The sequence below is a fragment of the Camelina sativa genome, chromosome 16, assembly GCF_030686135.1.
Source record: "Camelina sativa cultivar CO46 ecotype springtype chromosome 16, ASM3068613v1".
Taxonomy (NCBI): Eukaryota; Viridiplantae; Streptophyta; class Magnoliopsida; order Brassicales; family Brassicaceae; genus Camelina; species Camelina sativa.
The window spans coordinates 18,491,988-18,518,466 of record NC_141895.1 but is presented as its reverse complement, the minus strand read 5'-3'; the positions used below and the strand labels follow the sequence as shown (position 1 = coordinate 18,518,466).

Below are 26,479 nucleotides of genomic sequence, written 5' to 3'. Positions count from 1 at the left end.
ACGTATTGAAATTAAAACTCAGCTTTTTTTTTTAACAAAGTATGGGCGGGGTCGGCTAACATATTTTGTTTGAAGTAAAGTAAACTGAAGGTGGACAGAGGATAGTAAGTTCGAAAAATATGAGTTTCTGGAATTAAAAGTCTAGTTATAGAGCTTTTCTTATAAAACTTAAACATCTATTTCAACTAACATATACATATATCCGTAATTAATGAATATTTGACCTATACAGTAATGTTTCTTTTCAAATTGGGTTTATTTTACTCATGTCTTTTCTAAAAAGCTATTGGCGTTTATTAACCAGGTTTAGATATTATTAATCATACGCGACATAATGAGTATGATTGGTAAATTTGAAGTAATTTAGGCTCAGAGCGGTGATTAATATCTGGATTCAATAATACAGTAATATATACATACTTTTTTTTACTTTATATGTACTTTCTGAATGACTAAATATTTGCGTGGAAAGATTCGTTTATTATTCGAAAGAGTAACATGAGATATATGAAGTACTCCCTTTCCTCTGTCTCACATAGATGGATGTTTTGACACTTTCACACGTATTATTAAGAAAAATTTTAGTTTTTATTTGTAAATTAATTTATAATTATTTTTTGGTAGAGAGAGAAAATATAAACTAATAACAATTCAAAATTTTAAATATTTTCAATGATTACTTTTTAAAATTTACAAAACATCAATCTTTATGTGACAAAAAAATATACCAAAACATCAATGTTTGTAGGACAAAGAGAATAGCATTTACATACAAAGTGAGTATGATCTTTCGTTCATGACCTCTCAAAAGTGCATCAATGTTTGTTCCAATTTTTTAGTGTGGTACCTTTGGGTTCAAATCATTGTGGAGTTTCCATGTACTTCTGAAAGGATTTTTGAAGTGTCCTCCAATAATTCGATCCCATCAACAAGACTTCTCCAAAGCCACCTTTCTCTATCGTTGTAGTTGAAGCTCTTTTGGGATAATAACAATAATAAATAATTGTTATATGGGACCTTTCTCCTCTATAATCTTAAATAAAAAGCATAAGGCATTGAGAATCAACAAATTTACAGAGAGCGCAATCCATATCTATAATCTATGATTCGTTGATTCCACACAAAAAAAAAAAAAAAACGATTTATGTCAATCAAAGCCAACTCTCCTGTTATATCGTCAACGTTCTTCCTGAAGGATCACATCAGATATTGGCGAAGAGACAAATGATTATGTCTCTATCGCCATCGTTAAGTTTTTTCCACCTGTTTAGGTGATCCTCTCTCACTAAAATACATATCTCACAAAGGATTCACGACTAGGGACTACCTTTTCCTATTTACTCCAACCTTAGTCATTTTTTTTTCATCTGAATTATATATATCCATTATATTATACAAAATTGGAATACATGAATGAATACTGTTTTGATACACAACACCGACAAAAGTCGAAACCGTTTCAAAAACTAGAAGAAAAATGCGCAAAAAGACAAAATCAGATCCATTATAACAAACTATTATTATAAATACTTATCAAAAGACTTTGATCATATACTAAAATGACAAATATATAATAAGTAGTTGAATACTCGCAGCAAAGTTATAAAAAACACACTAATTTAACACACTTTAATCCTCGACCCGAGAAGAATATGGGTTAAGGTTAAGAACTTCTTGGTTACTAAAGAAAATTAAAAAAACTAGTATAGTACTCTCCATATTAAATAAAGCCATTGGTGGTGGACTCCACCCTCTCATCTCTTGACGACTTAATTATACTCCCTAAACTGCCAAATGTCATCTATGTTCCACATGGGATCCTGTGTGACATCCTCGTACGCTGAATAACCATCCGCCACATGGCACTGCATTGAGATGTCCGAGTTTCTCATGCAATCCTCCATGCCAGGGATATATCCTCCCAATTCTTGATCATTGCCTTCATGAAAACACATCGAACTATCGGCGATGTTGGTGTTGTTATGATCCATAAAGTGTGGTAGTGTCCATGTTGACGTACTAGAACTGTCCATGTTGCTGATACTTAGGTTCTGACTCGAGAATTGTGTATCTTTTTGTATACTCGTCATGGAGTCTTGAGATTGAGAAGGAAGAAGAAGAGAGTTGTTGTTGTTGTTGTTGTTGTTTTGGGGACAACAATAAGTAGTAGTGGATGAGTTCTGCTCCATCTTCTCGATCAATCTTGGAACCCAAAAACTACGAACAGCGTCAAAGAACTTGTCGCTATTAGATTCGATGTTGAGTTGACGAGCTTGTTTTTGAACTCTTGTTCTCCAATAGTTCTTGATCTCGTTGTCCGTTCTTCCCGGTAAGTACTGTGCAATCTTGGACCACCTTAGGATACAAATATTCGTTTAGAAATAAAAAAAGACCAAAGTAACAAAAGACTCTTTGAGATATGAGAGTTGAGAGTGACTCACTCACCTATTACCCCATTTAGAGTGAAGCTCAAGGATCAAAAGCTGTTCTTGAGGAGTTAGATTCCCTCTTCTGATGTCTGGTTTCAAGTAGTTTAACCATCTCAATCTACAACTTTTTCCTGTTCTCTTTAGCCCTGTTTTATTCAAAGATAGTGATTATAGTAAAGTGAGAGAATCTAGCTAATATTAGCAAATCAATATCATGTTATTGATTTATTACCAGCACATCTGGCGACGTGATTCCAACGACCTTCACCGTTGTGGAGAATGTAATTTGTGAGAAGCGTGTCTTCTTCGAGAGTCCAAGGTCCTCTTCTTAGCTCTACATCTTCACTTTCTTTAATGAAGCTCTTTTTCTTCGTTGATTTTTCCATCCTTACCTTTCAATCTTTTCACTAATGCTTCTCTACTTTGTTTTGTGGGTTTTCGTATATATCTTTTAAGCTCTCTTATGCATGCATGACTGTATACATAGAGAGAGATAGGAAGACTTTAGTACTTTGAGAGGTGAAAGTGAATCCACAGCTTCTTGGGAATATATATAGAGAGACTCGTGGTATTGGAAAATGTTCTTACTTTAGCCATCAGCTTGCTTTTTTCCAATAAAAATTAGTTGTCACACGTTTCCAAATTTAATTATAATTCTTACTTAGTTGGCTTCTCATTCTTCTAACTCATTAAAGTACATATACATTTATTAATTGAGTATGGTTATCTTTATATACATGCAAGAAAGCAAAACCATTTCTATTTTCTAGACAAATTTTCGACAGATTTTCTAAATGAAATTGTGATGGGTTTACAGTAACTTTTAATATTGAAAATTTCATAATAAAAAAAAATATTATTACACAGAAAAATATAAGAATGAAAATAGGTATAACAATTAAAAAAAAATAAAATACATATTACGTTTAGATAAATAATCTGTAACGGAGAATATCACACATCTTATAAGATAATATAACCAAATCATGTTTGAAATCAATTTATTTGCTATCGCAAAATATTTCATTACCATTTTCTTAATTAGAATCGTGTCTCTGCTCTCATCTAGTGCAATTTTCTCTACAAATGTTTTACCGAGCTATCACAAATTCAAAAGCCAAACAAATATCTATATTTGGATTTGTCGAATCCTGCGATAAACCCTGGTCCAGGAATATAATTTATAAGAAGCATAGAATATATCTATACAGTTTCATTAACTTTTTTTTTTTTTTTTTGTGACGATGAAACAGAAATGGAATTTTGGTGACATAACTATATAGATTAGCCTACCGAAAGATGAAGGGGGTTTAGGTTTCCGACGTCTAACGACTTGGAATAAAACACTCTGCTTGAAATTCATATGGCGGTTATTTTCTTCGGATGACTCTCTCTGGGCGAAATGGATCAGAAATAACAAAATAAGGGACGAAGTGTTCTGGCAAATAGATGAGAAGAAGCAGCACTCTTGGACATGGAAAGCCCTGTTGAACCTTCGCCCTCTCGCAATCCGTTTCCTCAAATGCGATTTAGGAAATGGTGTGTCGGCCAGCTTCTGGTTTGATCGCTGGAACTCTCTTGGCCAACTCATACATTTCCTGGGACCTTCAGGTCCATCACGTAGTGATATACCTATTCACAACACTGTAGCTGATGCTTGCTCTGCTAATGGTTGGCTTCTGCGTCCAGCAAGGTCCCCACAAGTTGAACAACTTCAAATCCTTCTCACAACAATCCTTCTGCCATCCCAATCTTCGGAACATGACATTTATCTTTGGAGCTCCCAAGGTGAGGACCGAGACACATTCAGTACCAAGGTAACATGGGAAAGCCTAAGAGAGAGAATGGACCCGCAACCGTGGACAAAGCACGTCTGGTTCAAAGGTGCAGTTCCTAGACACGCATTCATGATGTGGCTCACCCAACTCAATCGCCTCTCCACAAGAACAAGATTGGCATCTTGGGGAATGCAACTAGAAACAGCTTGCTGCATCTGTGGCCTGTACCCGGAAACTCGAGAACACCTGTTCTTGAATTGTGATTTCAGTGAGGAAATTTGGTTGTAGACAACAAGGCGACTGGGATACACTCCGTTTGTCTTTCATACTTGGGAGGCTTTTCTAGCGTGGATGGACTCTACCAATGCCCATTCTTCCCAAACTCTACGCCGACTCGTCTCTCAAGCGGTGATTTATTCCATCTGGAGGGAGAGAAATAACCGGTTACACAACAACAACACTCCACCGCATATTCTATTTAAAGCGCTGAACAGGCAGATCAGGGATGCAATCCTGGGGAAAAGTCACAGGAAAAACTTCAAATCACTTCTTCGGGACTGGTTGATTCATGTTTAACTCTGTTTTTTAACTCTGTTTTCGGTCTAATGTTAAGATTGACCTTGCTTTCTATTCTTTTTTGGCAAGTTCTATCTTCGTGTAATACATGAATTGTACTAGGTGCAATATATTTTCATTAATGAAAATTCACATTTTTGCAAAAAAAAAAAACTATATAGATTAGATGTTCACATGTAAAGAATATGGAATATAATTTTGGATGATGAAAGTACGATTTAGATTCTCAAATAAATTAATTTAACTATACAGAAAAAAAGTTTACAATACTATTCTAAGCCAAAGAACTCATCTACTTCTATAATTGTCTTTACCCCAACTTTGCCTTTATACTACTTTTATATTTGATATAATGTTGCTAGGACATAAAACATAATTATTGAGTATATAGGAAGAATCATACAGATCCTTATTCGAGCCAAACAAAATATTACAAAAAACCTAATAAATCATTGTCCTAGAAATTATTGATTAGATAAAAATTGTATGGAAGCAAACAAAAAAAATTGGTACAAACACCCCAAATGCTTAACCTAAACTAGAAGTCTAGTTAGTGGTCATGATTCATGAATTACTGTACGCCGATGCGTCACTATCCCACACATTTATAAATGTATGTATATAAATATTGTGGATCGTTACGAGTTAGTCCATTATATTCTATGATTGTGGACACATTAGTTTTACATAGCATTTTAGAATTATATAAATTGAAACTTTGATATAAATGGTAAAAGCTAGAAGACAGCTATTTCTTTTAACTATAATTTCTAGAAGCCAGCTAAGTTATGCTGACTTCGTAAAGCATATATCCTTTCAAACTTTGAATATTCAAAAGAGTCTTCCTAAAATAAGTTTTCGTTAGCTCATAACTGTATTATATACTATTTTGTTTAAACAAATACAGTAATTTTAGAAAAATAAGGAAGGGTCGTGTCGCTTTGGTCTACCGGGTAAAGTAAAAAATGTCTATGTGCATGTATTGTAAAACTTATGGTCTTGCTAATATACTCTCTCGTTAACTGTTCAACCCAATCTCTTGAAGATGATGATAACTCCCAGACCCAAAAGAATTTGTAAATAAAGCCTAAAGACCAGGAATAAAGAAAAATAAAGTCGATTTTGACATTTGTGTCTTCATTATCATCTTATTAAACAATCAGCAAAACGACATTTTAATAATTTGTTAGTATATGATGATATATACATTAGCTAGTAAGGATCGACTCTAGCCGATTCTTAAGTCGGTAAAGTTTATATTCAAAGCACCAACATTACGATGATTGCAACAGTCTATCAAAGCGTTACAAATTATATCCTTTCCAAAAATATCCATCTCGCTATCTTAAGTTTCCTTTTTGGTATAGCAGTGGCATTAAAACAAGAGAATCAAATCATTAATATCTCATTCCGTGGATAAATTCTCACAGTTCAATAGTCTGCTTTTGCTTCATAAACAAGTTGCTGACTTTGTAATAATGCATTTAGAGATAGACGGAGAGAGATAAGTGAAGTACCCAACTTGACGTAATGAAATCGAAGTGACACTTCAACTTTTATTAAGGAAAGTGTTATTGAGACTTTATTGAAATGATTGGGAACAAACTTGAAATCTGAGTAAGAATTACAATGCAAGTCCTAGTCGATGCAATGGATCAAAATCTTAGCAGATAAAACAGAGACATGTATGGATAGTGTAGTGTACTCTGAGACCACAAGGCTTGTGTAATCACTTGCTCACAAGAAAATAAAAGCAATTCACTCAGCTGGAAGCAGGCATTCATCGACCATCTCCACGAGGTTTGGATTCTCTAGTGCAGCCGCAACACGTTCTTTGTCGTTTAGTTGTTTATTCACTGCGTTTAACGATCAAGAAACCAAACATCATGTGACATGATTCATGTCTAAAAGAAGTACACTTTTACCAGTAGTTCAAACAAAAAACAGATCCATCCCTTTGGGTATATTTCATTTGCTACTTTGAGAATCAACTGCAACATATTTTCATTGGCAACAAAGGTCGGTCTAAACCAAAACACGCATACCAAAGACAGATGGATAGATTTTGAAACATGACATACCTGCATCCTCTGTTGCATGACTACCAGGTGCTACCCTTATATCAATCTGAAAAATACAGAGCCGTTACAAAAGATTGAGGCACATAAAAACATTGTGCGTGTGTTCTTTTGAGGCAGTGGTAGTGACTATATAGTAGAGGCTAAAGCTATATTCCCTTAGCAAGTATCAGAACAGTTGCTTAAGAATGACACATAAAAGGCCTTTCCCTCACATATCCAAGGAGAATATGTGTCCGTGAACGTTTATTTAGTGTGATACTTCTATGCTCTTTCTTTAATTATGTTTAAACTACTCTCAGCATTGCTCAAGTCAGAAAAAAGGGCTTAGAAGAACATCTTGACAATGCTCAAAATACGCAAGAAAAGAGATCCAGAGCCAAATAACAAGAATTTCACCAAATGTTTGCTCAGTTTAGTTATGTTCAATTCAAACCACTCTCAGTAATGCATGAATCAGAAAATGAACACAGAAGATCATATTAAAAAATCTCAAAAATATGCAGAAACAGAGAAAAAACTAGAGAACCTAACAAACGATGGTAATCATAAAGCTTTGTATACCTTGTATCGAGCAGGAAGGCTACGCAGAAGTTTCACGCGAACACAAAGACCAATAATGGTAGCCATGCTACAATGTTCCATAGTTGGCGTAAACGTAACCCTGAAATGAAACGGCAAGCGCTCAGCAGATTGGCTCAAAGTAAAACTATAATTCACTCCATACAAAAAAAAAAAAAAGGTTCAATCCCAACATTTACCTAACATAACTGTTGTCATCATCCACTTCAACTGAGTCTTCCGTAACTACTCTGAGATCTTCCAGAGTATTAGGATGCTCTGGATCTTTGATATCTCTTATATGATTTGTAAATTGTTAAGGAAAAAAAAGAGATGATCCCAAGTATCTTTCTACTATTATCAACTAACACAAGCTTATGAAGCAAAGTGGCATGTTCAAGTTGTTCCAAAAACCTAAGCTTACACTAACTACTACTAATCTCAAGTCCTAAACAAACACACAAAACTAAGATTTGCAATTGAGTAGTTTGTAAGAGAACTTGATGATTAAAAGAGTGTAGGTAAGTGCAAGATTGAAAAAGGATATCAAAAATCTCGAGATGATCAATTGGTTCTGGTGTAAACTCATCGGTGTTGCTTGAATCAGTTCGAAGACGCCTCTCTTTCTTCGGGTAAATGATTGGGTTCTCGTTGATTAACCCAGACACCATTTTTTTTTTATTCTTCCTCCCCTGCCAAAATTGATCCAATTAGTACAACAGATACAGAGAGACTCGTCTAAGAATCAACGACAGCCAAAAAAAAAAAAAAAAAAAAATCAAAGCTTTTCAATTGGGAATAACAAAACCCTAAAACAAAAACAAAACCCTAAATTCGTAGGGGAGAAGCAAGCGGCGGATTGAAAATGGAAGAAGCAGACAAACCCGAGTTCAAAATCAATCAATCAGCAAAGTTTGAAGCTTTAATTTGGTTGAGTCAAAAGTTTTCAATTTTACGATTTTTTTGAAGAAACTAAATTTACAGGAAAATTAAAAATATATGAGAGATAGGTCAAAGAAACATAGAGTTATATAGGCTTACGTGTACGATAAGGATTTGAGGAAAGCTCTCTGTGAAACCTCGTCGCCAAAAGGAACAGAGATGAGAGATGATGATGCTAATTTATTTTTGACTCGTAATTAAACGATGATATACGCTTCCAAATTTAAACGAAGATAATATGTTTTAACATTTTTAAACGACATCTAATTTCTTTAGTTAGAGTTAAATACAGTAATATGCAAAATGGTTACAAATACAACTACAACGACATATTTTCGAGAATTAAGATATAATTTTAAAAAATTATTGTTAGATATAGGCTTTGCTTCAACATTTCGTGAGGTCCAAACAGAACATCCCGCAGATTTTAGGTTATATAAAATTAAGATTTCACTTTCTTTTTATCGGTCTATTTGACATTTAATTTAAAAAATTTAATATTTACTTTTAATTAAACAACACATTTATTATATACATTAATATACGCTTTTTTTTGAACAAATTTACATTAATGTATACTTTAAATTAATTTTTTACTATTAAATTATAACTGAAATTACAGAAATTGTGAATTAACTTTTTCTCCTCCATTCATTTTTATTTAAACACATTATTAATTATAATTGTAAATTTCTAATTTAATTATTTTAGAAATGTAACTTTCATTCTCACATCCTCCTCCACCATATCCCAAATTCTAAATATTTTCTTTGTTTTTATAATGTTCTTGCAAACTCAAATAAGAATTTGATTATATTTTTTGTTTACTATATATTTTACATTGTTTTGAATTTTATTGTTTCTTTGTTTTATGCACTTCTCCTTTTCTTATTTGTTTTCATATATTACTTTGATTTAGAATACATATGTATTCTAATATGTATAATAAATTTTAATGACCATAATAATATTTTGGTTATAACCATCTCATAATAAGGAATCAAGTTAAAGAAAACATCTTAATTCTTTACTTTAGATGTTTTATTAGTTCTTACAAATTCATGTATATTTATTTTATTCTTAAAATTGAAATGTACTCATGAAAGAAATTTTTGTAATATAATTATCAAATCAATTTTTTTTACCTCTCTCTTACCTCCAACAAAATTGTAATAAATATATTTTAGAATAATCATCATTATATCTACTCTGTGATTCAACATATAAGTATATAAAAGTCATTATTTTTAATTTAATTCAAATATGCACTTTAAGGATTTTGCTATATAAAAAAGCAATTTTGATATTTATTTCTTTCTAGCTTTTACTACAAGAATGAAAAATTGAAACTAAACCTAGCAATATAACTTAAATTAAGGAGAATATTATAAAAATTGTAATATAATTATCAAATCAATTTTTCTTAACTCTCACTTACATCCAACAAATTTGTAATACATTTATTTTAGAATATATTCAGTTTGTGATTCAACATATAATGATATAAAAATCACTATTTTTAATTTAATTCAAATATGTAATTTAAAGATATTTCTATATAAAAAACAAATTGATTTTTTATTTTCTATCTAGGTTTTTATTACAAGAATTATAAATTATATCTTAAACTAAGGGGAATATAAAAAGGGAATCATATTTTAAAACTTTGAGTGCACCTCATATGATTATATAGGAAATACGTATTTTTTACTTTCAAAATAGTTTAGCTTTTAATTATTAAATACTTTAGGTTATGTGATAGTTTATATGAAAAACTTAAATTATATATTTAAATCACATAGTCAAATTTCGTTTTTATTATTAATAATATTTTAGTACATCACATGCTTAAAAATACTAATGAAAATTATTATCAAAGTTAAACAATAAAAAATAAATAACTTTAAGAGATATGTATAATGTATGTATGATTATATGTTAATAAGTTATATGTTTTGATATTGTATGATTTGAATAAATAAAAGTGTAAAAAACGTTAATGACATTTAAATTAATTTGTTAAGTTGTTTTTGTACGATTATCAAATAAATTTAAATTAATTAATATATTCTATTATATAACAATCCGCGCATTTGTGCGAGATATTATCTAATATTATAAAGAAAGAAGACGAGCAGAAGGGAGGAAAAGGTTTGACCAAAGATCTAGCTAATACACTTTTTGTCTTCTCGTTTGAGATTTCTTAGATTTGTTAATCTTGGATCTATCGCGGATGTTAATTTGGGGTTGATTTTGGATCTATCGCTGATCTCAATTCGGTTTTGAATTTATCACTTTTGCAAATCTCAATTCGATTTTGCAATTATTTTGTGGATTTTTAAATAGTTACCATAATAACTTAAGTTTGAGAGCATAAAATTTAGTATTAATTGATCAATACACATCAATTTAATTTTACCAATGTGAAACATTGACCATACATTATCATAAATTGAGTAATATATATTCCTTTAAAAAAAATCAAATCACAACATATACAAGAAAAATCTATATATTTATTAATCAGATATTTTCCTAGATATTATATGATAATTTGTAAGTGAAATCAAATATATACATATTAAATAATAATACTATTATAGAGGATGACAAAAATATATACATATTTGGTTGAGATTACTGTACAAAATATGTATACTTAGTCTTTTTGTGATGATTAGTAATGTAAGGAAACAAGAAAATTAAACTTAAAATTGGCTCAGAATATATATCTTAATAATCTTATAAAGATCTGATAATAGATTGATAAGTAAAAGAAGGCATTATAGATGTTACATGATTCTCTAATAAAAAAAAATACAAACTAAAAAGTTTTGTAAAATTAATAAAAGTCCCGATTATGAAATTTTATTAATATATTTATTTATAATAATAGTATTATTTTGATTCATAAACTGATTTTAAGACCAGAAAAATATTACTGATTTATATATTAATTTATAGGTATTGATGAAAATGAAGTTCTATCTACACACATTAATAGTATCTTTGTGATTTTATTATATCAACACGTGCCTTCCACTATAGATCAACACGTCACACATCATTCTGACTTGATCAAGTCAAAAACTCTTTCTTCTTCTCCAGAAGACGATCACAGAAGAAGAAGAAGAAACCATGGCGGAAGAAGAGAAAAGCGTGAAGAAGCAAGTGATGGTGGCGATTGATGAAAGCGAATGCAGTAAAAGCGCTCTCAAATGGACGCTAGAGTATCTCAAAGATAGTATCGCCGATTCCGATATCATCCTCTTCACCGCTCAACCTCCACTTGATCTCAGCTGTGTTTATGCTTCCTCTTATGGAGCAGCTCGTAAGTATCTTCTTCTTCTTCTTCTTCTTCTTCTTCTTCTTCTTCTTCTTTCTTAGCAGTAGATCCCCGGCGATTTGATTTGTTGAACAGCTTGTTTATGGTTTGGATTTTGAAATTGAGGTTTGGATTTCTGTGGTGTAGCGATTGAGCTTATAGACTCAATGCAAGAGAATCATAAGAACGCTGGATTGAATCGGATTGATCAAGGGGTCAAAATTTGTGCTGAGATTGGGGTTTGTCTCTACCACAACCATTCTTGTTGTTGATTTACAATCTTGTTTGTAGGTATATCATGGTTTGGTTGATTGTGTATCAGGTTACTCCAAGAAAGGTGATGGAGTTTGGAAATCCTAAAGAAGCGATATGTGAAGCTGCTGAGAAGCTTGGTGTTGATTTGCTTGTTGTTGGAAGCAATGGTAAAGGAGCAATACAAAGGTGTGTAGACAATACTTTGATGTTTCAACTTGTTAACCAGAACATTAAGATCGCTGAAGAGTTGAGTTTTTTGAATGATTATAATGTGGCTTGTATTCTCTTGTCTGTGAACAGGACTTTCCTTGGAAGTGTTAGCAATTACTGTGTTAACCATGCTAAGTGTCCAGTTCTTGTGGTGAGAACAAAGGCTTGAAGACCACTTCTCTTCACAGAGATTGATAATACTTGCCTGCTGTATGTGTTGTAAACGTATTGTGATATATAATGCTCTGCTTGTTTAAAATACTTGGTGAGTACACATAATTTATTTTGTTTGTTAAATAAAGAGCTTTTGATGTGCTTGGAGCTTGCAATCAGCATTCTTAGTTTCAACATGCAGTATTAATCTGATACGAAGAGACTTATTAGAGACATCAAATGTTATAAACTCGGCTTCAACCGAAAATCCTGTTTAGGGTAGCTGCCAGTCTCACCCCTCCTTGTGCTAAGCGCTGATACACTATTGGTAGACGTGAATTAAAGTACTCATCTGCAAAGGATACATTATGTTCTTGTTAGCTTCTTTATTTTGTGAATCATCATAGTTTTCAGGTGAATCATCATAGTTTTCAGGTGAATTATGTACCTTCTAGAGTGTCTCCTTCAGTTACCCCCTTATATGCCCAGTCACAGGCTGCTTGAATTCCTTCGGATGCGTATCTGTATATGAAGTTAACAGGGGAAAGCGTGGGGAAGTTAAATCTGGTTCGTGCCGGCTTGAAGAACAATCACTTTTATTCAAAGGTACTGTAATCTTGTATCTGACTTACATATCTGGGCAAGCTGTCTTCTTGGTGCAACTCTCCCATCTCTTCACTTGATCTGCCCATTCTGTCTGCATTTTTAGTAAAATATGTCAGCAAGTTAGAAACACCTTGTAGCAAACAGGTAGAGAACAGTCCTTTTGATTCAAAAGTACCGTGATATTTTTTTTGATTGCGTCCACCATTCCTTCTAGTTCAGAGTTATAGAGATCAGCTTCAGCTGTTTCTATTATGCTGGAATCCCATATCTGTATGAATCTAAATTATAGAGGCTTGTATTATCTGATGCTTAAATTATGTACGTTTGGCAGTTCTTACATGGTGGAGGTTAGCTTTTCTCCTGTACCAATGCACTTCGATGGTGTTCCCCCCTTTGTCCGAAGCATAACCAACATGTAGAGGCTGCATTTCAAAACTATTCTAGTTAGACATATCAAGCTAAGAGAACGGTCATCTTGATCGAGTTTATAATTATACCTGATGGATATCACCCATGAAATGAGACACGAAAAGCAGGGCCTCGGTTAAGTTGTCTGTAGACAAGAAATTTAGAAAAGGAACATGAGAGGGAGATAAAAGATGAGCGAATTGGTGAATAGCAAGAAGGTGGCAATGTCTTGGTACTACATTGTGACTTGGATGAAGCTGCAGTGTTGTAGGAAAGAAGCTGTGTGGTGTAATTGTAAATGGCTCCTGCAACACATCTTCCTTTCTCTCCATCTTCATCCTTGCAGTCCCCTTGAGACCGGAGAAAGACAAAATCCATTAGAAACTGTGGTTTTGGAACCTTCTCACCTATGTTTTTTGTAGTTTTATATGAAAAGGGTCTTATGGAAAACTCACTATTGTATTGGTAGGAACATACATCAGGAGTGTTGATGTAGTGAAGAGGAGAAGACCAGTGGTATCTAAACTTGACACGATCAGCCCATAAACACAAGCTCGACAAATCCCCTTTTGCAGATTCAGGTAACAGCTCTTTCACCGCCTTCGCTGCAGTTTCATCCAATCTAGTCTGTTCTTCTCCTTAACTTGTTAGTATTTACATTATTTTGAATCAAAACTAAAGGAGGGAAGAAGACTAAAAATCAAAACCTGTGCGATTTTACAGATGATTTCATGACCTTCTTTCCCCCAGCCATGGGTGTTAGGTGCTCCATAAAGAAGCCAAACAGTGATGATCATCATCACTACATGTAGCCCTCTTTGGTTTGCCATTTCAGAGTTCTTTGAAATATGTGTTGTTATTTTTCTATGAGATGGGTGGGTATTCATTTGGCTCTTGACTCTTGTATATATATGCTGATGAAGAATAGAGACGTATAAGGAAGTAAATCCAGATATTAATGTGTTGTGTGTGTGAAATGAAAGCAACTTTTTATTTTTACTTTTGACCAAGTGTGTGAAATCTTTTGAATGTCAAAAGAAAGAGATGGGTATATTGATTTGGTAGATACGGTATTTTTTTTTTTGTTCTGTCTTTTTTTTTCCCTTCCTGTTTAGGAAATGAATCGTGTGTGAAATCAAATGGATTCACTTGAAAACGTATGTTTTCTTGGATTTGTTTCGGTTGGATCTGTGATCAATGTATAACTGTTTGTAAATAATGGTAGTCCAAAATCCCAGTACAACAAAAAAAGTGAATCACAAGAAAATATGCACCACAGTGACCACATCGTTAAACTCATACCCTTTATTTGTAAAATAAAAATATGGGTGCAAATATGGATTCATGAATTTTTATGTATTTGAAAATTCAAGCAAAGTTATGTTACGGAATCAACGCTTTTATATAAAATATATACAAAACAATGTATTTTTGGTTTTATCATTTATAGTTAAAATTTATATTGTTCTAGGACTTAGTGATATATCGTTGGATTTTTAAATCCATATTTTCATGGATTTAGATGTGAAAAATATAAAGACATAAATTTTATGTTATTTCAAAATCAAAAGATCTGATTTTAATGGATTATTTTCCAAATCTTATGTGAATTGATAAATGAACCAATAAATACTCCTTATTTTGTTTGTTTGATTTTGAATAACATATTCATATGAATATTATTAGGATCATGAGACACTATCACAAAACGATATGAATCAATTGTGAGGCTAGGACCATGAAACGAGCACATCTTAAGCCATGGTTAACACTGAGTTACAAAAATTATTCCGCTAGTTGCCTAAGTCCTTCAATCCTAAAAACAAGATGAAATTCATTTATCTTATGTGAATTTATAAATGAACTAGTATATTTTGTTTCTTTGATTTTGAATAACATGATATTCATATGAATTTTTATATCTAATATTTTATTATCCGCAATTACCACGATTTATTTGATATCATGTTATTTATATAACTCTCATTGATAATTCACCACATGGACTTTGGATGTCTAATGAATGCTTTGTAAAATTATGTAAACACTAAACAGTATCTGTCCTGATTTAGGGGTGTAAACAAAACAAAATTTGAGATTTATTAATAAATCTTTTCTGAGGTAAAAACAATTTTTTTTTTATAATTTAAGAAAGTATCAGACGTAATTATATATTATTATTTATTACTAAGTAAAAAAGATTATTATGCACAAGTTAAATTGTGTATTTGAAATTAATTAAAATATTATTCTATGAAGATTAATACATGTAATTTATGTATTATGAATAAATGATAAATTGGGCATTAAGTTTTGTTGTGGTTTAGTAGTTGGCTGTATTTTGGAAAGTGTCAAATCATAATATTCAAATTTAAATATAAAAATTACTATTATATGAAATTTTGTTGTTTGTTTTCAATGTACTAAAATCACACAAAAAATCACACAATGGTTCAACTATATCAATAATTCATCTAATTAGATAACACATAATTTGTTTATTAGCTATTTATAAAGAAATTTAAATTATTTTCTACTTTTTATGTGTAAATGCCAATCAATAGTTGAAATATTTTGGTCATACAATTTTCTAATTAAAAATAATATAATTAATATATTGAAAAGTTCTAAGTATCTAAATTTGGCAATAAAGAAAACTAAAATATTTTAATTTGGTAATTTTACATATCAAATCAAAATATATTATGTGTATTTGGCAAATCGGTTTAATAAAATAGGAATAAGTAGTAATTGGAAAAAAAAAATGTTTGACGAAAAAGATAGATAAATTTAAATATAAAATAAAATAAAATATGGGAGTATAATATGGGGCTTGTCACGTAAGCACAAAATTATCTTTTAAGTTTTAATATATAGTAAAATCTCTATAAATTTATATTTGATAAATCAATAAATACTATAAAATAATAAATTTCTCTCCTCTACAATGCAAAAACTAAGATTACAAGATAATATTTTCTTAGAATCCCTATGTAAATATAAATATGTTATTATATAAAGTTGGGTTTTGAAAGTTAGCCATTAACAAGATTTTGACATGTGTCAAGTTATCAATGTTAGATTTTAACATATGTAAAAGTTAATATTTAATAGAAAGAATTTGATTACAAAATAAAAAAATTATTTATAAAAAAAAGATACAAGTTTTTCTAAATAATTATAAGGAGATTATATATATATATATATATATATTTCATAAAATTCGAAACTATAATATTATTTACTTTTTTAATTTTAAGTTATTAATTCTACAAAAAAAATAGAAAAAGGGATAAAAGAAAATATACAGTTAATTATTAATTCTAAATTTCATAAATATTCACTTCTATATAAACATAGATCGTTTCATATTTAAATAATTTATTCAAAAACAAAGTTTTCAACTTTGTTTAATTGGGAGAAAAAATTAATGGGAAGGTAATTTTTTCTTATTTTTTAAAACCAAAATTTTCTCCTACTTTTTCCTTTTTCAGTTGGGAATAGGTAAGATTAATATGTTGACCCAAAAAAGATTAATATATGTGTCTTCTTTTTCTACTACTGTATTTTAAAATTTATTGTAGTACTGTTAGATTGTTTTATTTAATTTATATTTTCATCTTTGAACTATTTGAGATTCATATATTATTATGCTTATAATTTTCGATTGTTTCTTTAATTATGCCAATTAGTTTGCTAATCAAACACAAGCGTACAACAAACATAGATAGATAGATTGGAAAAAAATAAATTGTTGTTGATAGATCCATAGGAGCTCAAAGACTCTAACACCCTGGTCTGCGAAAAAGTTTAAAAGAATTGATTTGGTCACATACGTCACCAAAATATACTTATTTTTTTGTCAGAGGTGGAGCCAAGGTTCTCTCCATGGTGGAGGAGGTTGGACGCAAGATTATCTCCCCAAGGGAGAAAGGTGGAACCAAGGTTCTCTCCATGGTGGAGGAGGTTGGACGCAAGGTTCTCTCCACAGGCGTTGAGGGCGGAACCGAGGTTTTTTCCATGGCGGTCATACATTATTGTGATGATACATCATTGATTAGTATATTATATAATATATAAACACATTAAGCCAACTATTTTACTTTCTCTTTGGTATATTTACTATCACAAATACATTGAGAAATTTAACATTAGTTACTATCAAAAGATTTTGTGATGTTAGAAAAAGGTTTTTAATTTAATTTGTTGTCGGAGCAAGCTATTTTGAGATAGCAAAAATATGTGAACATGTTCTCTCCACATAGGAGAAGGCAGAGTCGAGGTTCTCTCTATGGTAGAGAAAGTTGGACATAAGGTTATCTACCCAAGAGAGGAAGGTGGAGGAGGTTGGGCGCAAGGTTATTGTGACAACCCATCCCGTTAACCCCACTAGCCCACCGCTAGCTTGCCCCCATAGGCCCGAAGCTGGCCCTGCAGGACATCGATCCTAACCCCTCACCGTGAAATGAAACTATTCATCCAAATCCACCAGTAGGTTATTGGTGCGCCAGGTGTTCCTCGAACCCTGGTCCCCATCCTTTAACAACTTTCCTACATGACAAACTGTCACCAATTTACATAAAAGATTTGTAAATGGATATAAATCAGTATATTATAACAAAAATAAAATTTATAAATAACATACAACATATTTTAATATATTTTATTAAATTTAATTTAATTTATAAAACTTTAAATCCGCACATCACACGAGTCTTTTTCTAGTACATATATATTTTCTTCGAAAAAGATGAAAGATGACAATATATATATATATATCCTACTTTTACGATTGGATCAAAAAGAAAAAAAAAAAACTGAAACAATGATAGACAATATCAAGCCCAAAACTAGGGGTGGACATTTTGGTTTAAGTTTGGGACGGTTTGAGTTCGGTTAATTCGGTTTGGTTTGGTTCGGTTCAATTTAAATGCTCACCCCTACCCAAAACGAAAAACTCTAGAGTCTAGACCAAATATGTTATTTACTGTTTTTATTGTGATTATTCTAGAAAAGTCTATAAACAAAAAACTGTAAATCACTTTATATCACTAATTTTACACCACTAACACCCTCCAGATTTATAACTGATTCCTCTTCTATTTAATTTCAATTAAGTTAATTGTATTTCTCTTTCTCTATTTTTTTTTATTATTTTTCTCTGTATCTTCGGCCATGTTTTTTTCATGGTCGGTGCTTTGGCGATCAGCAACACAAAAACACACGTAACTTGATATGCAAGCTTGTGAAGACTAACAACGACAATTTTATAAAATAGTCACATCGACTCTTTTTTATTAGTTTTACTGTCGTTTTGTTTTTGAGCGACACCTGTAACACCGGCAACACTGAAAAAAATAGTCGTTGCGACATCTTTTTTTAATCTCTACCATTTTTCTTGCTTGTTTTGACCTGTAATTTTGAGTCGCTTAAATGTGTCGCAGCGACTTCGAACCGAATAGGGCCTTCGTTGCTTTTTTTTGGTTGTCATATAAATCTATAGTTAATATTTTTTAGGAATGTAAATTGCTTAAAAGAAAATTCATATTCGTTCATTTTCTCTTGAATTCATATTAATTCGGATTTTATCTATTCAATTGGAAGATGCCTCTAAATTATACTCATATATCACATCTAAATTTTTATAGAAAAATAATGGAAGATCAAAGCTCTAATATTCCTCACATGGATATTTCATTGATATATATGTTTTATATATGCAATTTTACATTTCATTTTACACTAAATTTTTTATGCATAGTTATAAAGGATAACTGAAGCAGTAATGTTAATAAATATATTTATAAATATTAGATTGTATTTTAATTTTATCACTTTGATATAAGTTTCCAGTAATAATAATAATTTAAATCTTTAATAAAAGCCAACAGTACCCATGCGTAGTAACAATTTTTTTTTTTTTTTTTTTTTTTGAGGTTTAACTTAAAAACTTTGGTTGCTCTATATGTCACAATTGTATCAAACAAATTATATAGCAAAATAGCACCTGATTAAGAATGTGTTATGATTTCAACAGTTTAAATTCCGTGCGTATGCTCATGTCTAATACTAGTATGTAGTAATAACACTTAAATCCACGCATTAAACCGGTTAGATATATTGGGATTACGTAAGTTAACCAATTTGGTTGGTTCAGCGTTATAAAATTAATAAAAAAAAAGTTCACATCGGTTTTCTCGAAAAGCCAGAGATGTTTCAGGTGACCGGCACGGCGGCTCCGGCGACTCCGTCTACGTCTTTTATGTTTCCCAATTCGTGGAGACGACCGCTGATCCTTTCTCTCCGGAGCTCAAAGACCTTCAAGCCTCTCGCATTTCTCGATCTCAAAGGAGGCAAAGGGTAATCACACATCGAGTTTGTTTCACATTTGCTTCTCTACTGAAATTGGATGCGTAATTGTGTAATATCGGTCTTGAAATCAGTGAGAATGTTTTCTGATTCATAATTGAAAATTTCGGTAATTTGCAGAATGAGTGGGTTCCATGAGGTTGAGCTCAAAGTTTGTGACTATGAATTGGATCAGTTTGGTGTTGTGAACAATGCTGTTTATGCAAACTACTGCCAACATGGTTAGTTTTAAGTTTTAACTTTGCTGCTTTATATTCTTGTGAAAGTTTAGATTCTTGTGAATGTGGTTGAGTAGAAGTTCCAAGAGTATTGGAAGAATAAGTGTGACAAGATCTTACTAGAAGATTGAATAGTTTAATTCAGTTGTAATGTTGCTGCTTTAGATTGTGTCAAAGAGGAGTTTCAGATGTTGTGCTTGACGGAATCTGGAATACATGATCAAAGTTACTCCTTTTATGAGTCTAGTTGGAACACTTGTGATTGTGAATGTGGTTGAGTAGAACTTGAGAGTATTGGAAGGATAATTGTATCAAGATCTTTCTACTAAGTTTAGAGGCTTGCTAGTGAATCGGTTTTGTAGTGATTGTGTACATAGCTATGGTCAAAGAGGAATTTAAGATTGTATGCTTGAAAGAATGTGGACTGCATAATCAGAGTTACTTTCTCAGTCTGATTGTAACATTTGTGAATGTGGTTTAAGTAGAACTTAAGAATACTTGACGAATAAATGTGTCAAGATCTTGCTACTAAGTTTATAGAGTCTTTCTGGTTTGGAATCTTGCTGCGTCAGATTTTGTACATTTCTATTGTCAAAGAGGAGTTTCAGCTTTGCCTTTTTGACAGATTCCGGGCTGTATGATCAATAGTTACTTCATACATGTTCTGTATATGTTGGAAGAATTAAATGTGTTATGATCTTGCTAGTGAAGTTTAGAGTCTTGCGTTTTGTATTTATTTTCGGAAAATTTTGAGAAGTGGATGGTTCTGTAGTTAGAGTTGAGGTGTGTGCTACTTATAAGTTATATCCCATTCTTACAAACTATTTGCTTGTTGATGTCTTTCTAACTAAAGGACGCCACGAGTTTCTGGAGAGTATTGGTATCAACTGTGACGAAGTAGCGCGTTCTGGTGAAGCCTTGGCAATTTCAGAGTTGACAATGAAGTTCCTTGCACCTTTACGTGTAATAGTTATAATATCCCTCTTATCCTCAATTTTAGTACCTCACACATTATGCCATGTCAATGTGTTATGGTATATTCATTTCATCACTTTGAACAGAGCGGAGACAAGTTTGTCGTGAGAGCGAGGATATCAGGCACATCTGCTGCGCGTATTTACTTCGAACATTTCATCTTTAAACTTCCAAATCAAGAGGTTAGTTAATATTCTTATTAAGCCTTTTGTGTTTTGGTTGCTCTGTTTTGTACTTAGTTACTAATGTGAATTCTTTTGGTATGATGATATCTATTAAACAACGCAGCCTATATTGGAGGCGAAAGGAACAGCTGTGTGGCTTGACAACAAGTACCGTCCGGTTCGAATCCCATCTCGTATACGCTCTAAATTTGTTCACTTCCTACGTGAAGACGATGACGTTTGATTTTCCCTCATCAGCCCAATTAAACGTACTTAATGGGCCTGTACAATTGGCTCATATTTGTTTATAAATATAAAACATCTGTATGTATATTTCGGATAATGCAAACAAAATGCAACATTGGATTTTTTTCTCTCGCCGTTACAAGCCAACGAACATGCAGCACGTGAGGAAGCAAGCGGCCGCATGAGAAAACAAAAAAACACACAAAGAGATTATTAAATCATAGTAAAAAAGGAATACGTAATACATAAACGAAATATTATATGTAAAATTCATGTCGCTAAATGTTGCATTGAGTCATGAGGCTCGTAAGTTCATAATCTTTAGAGGAAAAACTTTATCAGTAAGATTGACTTAAGACAAAGGAGCCAAAGACATCTACATCAAGCAAAGACAGGTTAACAATGAAGCTAAATGAAGATGAGTGTACGTAATACACTAACACATTAGCATTAGCATTAGCAACGAGCGTACGTAATACTGTAAGAATCATTGGGAAGTCATATATAATATACTCGGGCCCTGGGATCTTTTTGCTGGACAGTTTATTGGTGATCATTTCTTCGTTGTTCGAGGTTTTGTCCATGTTTTGTATGAATTCAACCTCTCAGGATGCTGTTTTTGAATTTTTCTGGATGAATGTTTGAGTTACGTGAAGGAATCAAGTGATTGGGTCTCTGTTGCCCTTTTGACCATGTTTGCTCTAGTGGAAGTTCATAAAGTTGATAGGTTGAGGGTGTTAACCCATAAGCGGTAAAGCCAAGCTTCGCATTCATTCATTCATTCACGTAAAATTAGATTCTCTTACAGTCGCAAACAGATTTGAGCAAAAAAAAAAAGTAACTCAACATCATATATTATTACAAAAGTAAAACGCATCGGAAGTAGATCATCATAGTTTAGTGTGTTAACTACCATAAGCCAAACTTCAAATTCAAAATTCATACGTTAAACATAAAGAGAGGCAATTTCCTTGGATTTTAAACAAGGCCCCGGATACAAAGCAGCTTCAAGATAGTTAGTATTTTCGACCAGACCACCACCTTGTTGCATTGCCTTTAAGATAGATGTAAAGACTTTCACATAGACCTGATGCATCACCTTTTAGATAGGAGTAAACACTTTCACCTACACTAGGCACAACAATATCCCTCACATCGCCTATTGCCGCAACCGCGGCCTCCCCATACATCTCCTTCCACTCTTGAAATTAAAACAAGAAATGATTTAAGATGAAGCAACAATAGCAATATGGGGACAGTACAATACAATGTCATTTTATTTATTTTATTTAACCTTTTCCCGCCTCTCCTCAAGTAGAGCTACTTTATCCCCAAATATAATAGGACCTTAAACACAAAAAACAAAGCTCTGATTAATTCTCGAGTCGACGAGGAAAAATTAAAGAGGGAAAATAAAATCTCTATCCCTCTCTATACCTGCTAAGCCATATCCCACATAGAACAGTATACCTCGAGATGTGATCGACGAGAAAACAGTCTTCACTTTTGCAATCAGCTCTAAAGTTCACATATGATGACCAAATATTTAAGAAACTTTTTTAAAAAATAGAAAATCAGAATAAAACCGATGCGTTTATTAGATATGATGGACCAGTTATGCAGCTTGGTTATTGCTGATTCAATCTACATGGTGAACCAAGTCCGGTCTACTATTAGTTGATTAGCTTAACTATATAAACAGAGTTTTAGTATCATAAATGAATTAAGCTTTGTATTATCTCGTTTGAGAATTTGTTAATAAAAAATTTGTTTTTTCTCAGATATTTGTTTCTTTTTGAATCTCCTCCTGTTAATCGGAGTTTGTTATGGTATCAGAGCACTTTAATTGAGTCTCGTTAAGCTTATGCGTTATCTTCTTTGTTGATCGGAGATGAGTTTTCCGATTTGCTCTTGGATAGAGTTTGTACAAACTTTCACTATCGCGATTTGCGAATTGTTCACCGAAATCCTTTTTTGCACTTATGATTCTTCTAATTTCTTTTCATTGACCTTGGGTGACGACGAATCTTGTTTTCTTTTAATCGCGTCTCCTTCTTCTTTTGATCTTTTACTCTACTATTCATAAAATGGGATCTAATACAAATTCTACAGTTCTGTTAACACAATCTCAAGCTCCGGGATCATCTAATGGTGGTGAACAACGTTATCCGACTGATCAATATGATAATCCATATAATCTTCATAGTGCGGATCATGCTGGACTTGTTTTAGTCTCAGATCGATGCGGATCATGCTGGACTTGTTTTAGTCTCAGATCGATTGGTTAATCCATCAGACTTTCATTCTTGGAGACAATCGATGTGGATGGCTTTGAATGTTCGTAATAAGTTGGGATTTATCACTGGTAAGATACCTAAACCATCTGATGATCATAGAGATTATGGTGCTTGGTCTAGATGTAACGACATGGTTTCCACTTGGTTGATGAATTCGGTTGATAAGAAGATAGGGCAGAGTTTGTTGTTTATACCTACAACAGAAGGTATTTGGAAGAGTTTAGTATCTCGTTTTAAACATGATGATGCCCCGTGTATTTGCTACAGAACAAAGATGAAGCAAGATAGAGCAAGGTTCTATGGATATATCAACCTATTACACGACTTTGATGACATTGTGGGAGGAGTATAAGAATTATGTAGATCTCCATGTTTGTACTTGTGGTCGTTGTGAGTGTGAAGCAGCTATCAAATGGGAGAAATTACAGCAACGTAGTAGGGTGACCAAGTTTCTATGGGTCTCAATGAGAGTTATGATCAGATTAGGAGGCACATACTTATGCTTAAACCGATTACTTCTATTGAAGAAGTTTTCAACATGGTAACTCAAGATGAAAGGTAGTTGATAGTCAAGCCTGTTACACGAGTGGATAATGTAGCCTTCCAAGCTGTGACTCCTATGGATAATGGTACTGCTTCTGATACTGCGTACATTCTGTAACTGATGGTGGTTATTATGGTTTAGCACTTCCTCAATACACTTCTAATGGTGTGAATAGTGTTATCAATATGCAAGATCTTACTACTCAATAGGTAGAACAATTGATTTCTCAATATAAAGCTCAGAGTTTGGTTTTAGAGCCTGCGGCTACTTCATCAACCAACATTGGTACAATGGCTACTATAACGGATCATGGTCTGATGGCTTCTAATTCTACCTCTTGTATAGTATTTCCTTTTCATTTTACTAGCCTTAGATATCGCAACGATAATCTTTTCTTTCAAGACCATATTCTTTCTTCTCTTCATCAAATTCTTCCTTCTAATGCTTAGATTATACATTCTGGTGCTTCAATTCATGTTTGTTCGGATCTAGCTATGTTTAGAGAATTAAAACCTGTTTTTGGTGTCACTGTCACATTGCCAAATGGTACTAGGGTTTCCATTTCTCATATAGGCACGATTCATATCACACATAAACTGATATTGCACAATGTTTTGCATGTTCCTGATTTCAAATTCAATTTGATTAGTGTAAGCTGTTTAGTTAAAAATTTAAAGTGTTCTGCTCATTTCTTTGAACATTGCTGTTTGTTACAGGAACTTTCTTAGGACTTGATGATTGGGAGGGGTAGATTGTTTCACAATCTTTACATTCTGGAGACATAGAATACTTCATTCTCTACATCAACACCTGCAGATGGTTCCTCTGTTAAGGCTCTTTCGTGTTCTGTACTTGATGATGGACAAGTGTGGCACCAACGTCTAGGTCATCCCTTTGCAATAGTATTACAAAAACTTGTTAGTAAGATACCTTCTTTAAAGCCTTTTGAGTCTGTTTCGAGTCATTGTCAAAGCAAAGAAGATTAGCACATGTGTGTCATAATAATCTTTGTGATGAACCGTTTGATCTAATACATTTGGATATTTGGAGTCCCTTTCAGGTTGAATCTATAGAGGGTTTTAAATACTTTCTTACTATTGTTAATGATTGTACAAGAACAACTTGGGTTTACATGCTTAAAAATAAGAAAGATGTTTCCGTTGCTTTTCCAGCTTTTATTCAATTAGTTTAAACTCAATTTAAAAGCAAACTTAAAACCATTAGATCTGACAATGCTCCTGAATTGGCATTTACAGAATTGATTAAAGAACATGGTATGTTGCATTATTTCTCATGTGCTTATACACCCCAACAGAACTAGGTAGTGGAAAGGAAGCATCAACATCTTTTAAATGTTGCTCGGTCATTGCTGTTTCAATATAGAGTTCCTTTGCATTATTGGAGTGATTGTATCCTTACTACAGCTTTTTTGATTAATCGCCTACCCTCACCATTGTTAAAAGATAAATGTCCTTATGAACTTCTTTTACAAAAAGAACTTGATTACTCGTTATTGAAGAACTTTGGTTGTTTGTGTTATGTTTCAACTAATATCCAATCTAGAACTAAGTTTGATTCTAGAGCAAGATCATGTGTTTTCTTAGTATACCCTACAGGTTATAAAGGATATAAGGTTCTAGATTTGGAGTCACATACTATTTCTATATCTAGGAATGTTGTTTTCATGAGAACATTTTTCCTTTAAAAACTTTTGATATGTTTCATAATACTGTAGACATGTTTCCAAACAATATTTACCAATGCTTACACCTTTTCATTTTGTTGAAACTATGCCATTGATAGATGAAGAGATGCTTGTTTATAATTCTACACCTACACCTGAATCTATCTCTGCACCTGCATCTAGTTCTACACCTGCATCAACATCTGCATTATCATCATCCTTACAACCTAGTACCGACAACACAGGGACACTAGATACAGAGGTCGATTCTTTGCCTATAGCTAGACCTAAGCGAACCTCTAAGGCACCTAGCTACTTGTCGGAGTATCATTGTTCTCTTGTTCCTTCCATCTCCACTTTACCTCCTATTACTAACTCTCCTTCACCATTCCCTGTTTCATCATTACCTGTTTTACCTTCTACTGATCACTTTCCTATACTATCCACTATTTCTCCTAATACTACCAAAAGTACCACACTCTATCCTATCTCATCTGTTATATCTTATGAAAAATATACACCCCTTTTTCAATCCTATATTTTTTCCTATAATCTCGAAACAGAACCCAAAACCTTCCAACAGGCCATGAAATCTGTAAAATGGACCAATGCGGCAGATGAGGAGCTTCATGCTCTTGAACTTAACCAGACTTTTCTTGTG

General features: G+C 32.6%; 5 protein-coding genes across 9 annotated transcripts; 2 read left to right on the top strand and 3 right to left on the bottom strand.

Moving 5' to 3' along the window:
* Positions 1-1,500: 1,500 nt before the first annotated feature.
* On the bottom strand, positions 1,501-4,930 carry LOC104750648 (transcription factor MYB62-like). Its single transcript, XM_010472475.3, has 3 exons — positions 2,662-4,930; positions 2,446-2,575; positions 1,501-2,355 (listed from the first exon to the last, which is right to left on the bottom strand). The coding sequence occupies exons 1-3, from the start codon at positions 2,813-2,815 to the stop codon at positions 1,770-1,772; spliced, it is 870 nt and encodes a 289-aa protein (XP_010470777.1). The 5' UTR covers positions 2,816-4,930; the 3' UTR covers positions 1,501-1,769.
* A 1,381-nt stretch (positions 4,931-6,311) lies between these two features.
* On the bottom strand, positions 6,312-8,685 carry LOC104750646 (protein AE7-like). Of its 3 annotated transcripts, none has more exons than XM_010472473.3 (6): positions 8,464-8,685; positions 7,970-8,114; positions 7,623-7,728; positions 7,426-7,525; positions 6,865-6,910; positions 6,312-6,639 (listed from the first exon to the last, which is right to left on the bottom strand). In XM_010472473.3, exons 2-6 carry the CDS (start codon positions 8,091-8,093, stop codon positions 6,542-6,544), a joined length of 474 nt encoding a protein of 157 aa, XP_010470775.1. In that variant the 5' UTR covers positions 8,094-8,114; positions 8,464-8,685; the 3' UTR covers positions 6,312-6,541. The 3 variants fall into 3 exon arrangements, with proteins under 3 accessions (XP_010470775.1, XP_010470776.1, XP_019093138.1); XM_010472474.3 differs by lacking the exon at positions 8,464-8,685 and adding an exon at positions 8,307-8,445; XM_019237593.2 differs by lacking the exon at positions 8,464-8,685 and adding an exon at positions 8,250-8,396.
* A 2,711-nt stretch (positions 8,686-11,396) lies between these two features.
* Positions 11,397-14,320, top strand: LOC104750644 (universal stress protein A-like protein). Of its 3 annotated transcripts, none has more exons than XR_015583813.1 (8): positions 11,397-11,695; positions 11,837-11,928; positions 12,012-12,130; positions 12,245-12,419; positions 12,510-12,913; positions 13,245-13,707; positions 13,791-13,902; positions 14,045-14,320. XR_015583813.1 is itself a non-coding variant. In XM_010472468.3 (4 exons), exons 1-4 carry the CDS (start codon positions 11,503-11,505, stop codon positions 12,321-12,323), a joined length of 483 nt encoding a protein of 160 aa, XP_010470770.1. In that variant the 5' UTR covers positions 11,397-11,502; the 3' UTR covers positions 12,324-12,469. The 3 variants fall into 3 exon arrangements, 1 of the variants encoding a protein (XP_010470770.1); XR_761689.3 differs by having other exon boundaries at positions 13,245-13,710; XM_010472468.3 differs by lacking the exons at positions 12,510-12,913; positions 13,245-13,707; positions 13,791-13,902; positions 14,045-14,320 and having other exon boundaries at positions 12,245-12,469.
* LOC104750645 (endonuclease 2) lies at positions 12,386-14,163 on the bottom strand. The gene is made up of 9 exons (XM_087490461.1): positions 14,029-14,163; positions 13,777-13,948; positions 13,561-13,671; positions 13,411-13,466; positions 13,252-13,335; positions 13,089-13,181; positions 12,940-13,004; positions 12,756-12,829; positions 12,386-12,659 (listed from the first exon to the last, which is right to left on the bottom strand). Exons 1-9 carry the CDS (start codon positions 14,149-14,151, stop codon positions 12,565-12,567), a joined length of 873 nt encoding a protein of 290 aa, XP_087346587.1. The 5' UTR covers positions 14,152-14,163; the 3' UTR covers positions 12,386-12,564.
* Positions 14,321-19,423: 5,103 nt separating the features above from the next.
* On the top strand, positions 19,424-21,415 carry LOC104750643 (acyl-acyl carrier protein thioesterase ATL3, chloroplastic-like). The gene is made up of 5 exons (XM_010472467.3): positions 19,424-19,681; positions 19,811-19,911; positions 20,762-20,871; positions 20,970-21,065; positions 21,172-21,415. Exons 1-5 carry the CDS (start codon positions 19,533-19,535, stop codon positions 21,289-21,291), a joined length of 576 nt encoding a protein of 191 aa, XP_010470769.1. The 5' UTR covers positions 19,424-19,532; the 3' UTR covers positions 21,292-21,415.
* Positions 21,416-26,479: the final 5,064 nt, after the last annotated feature.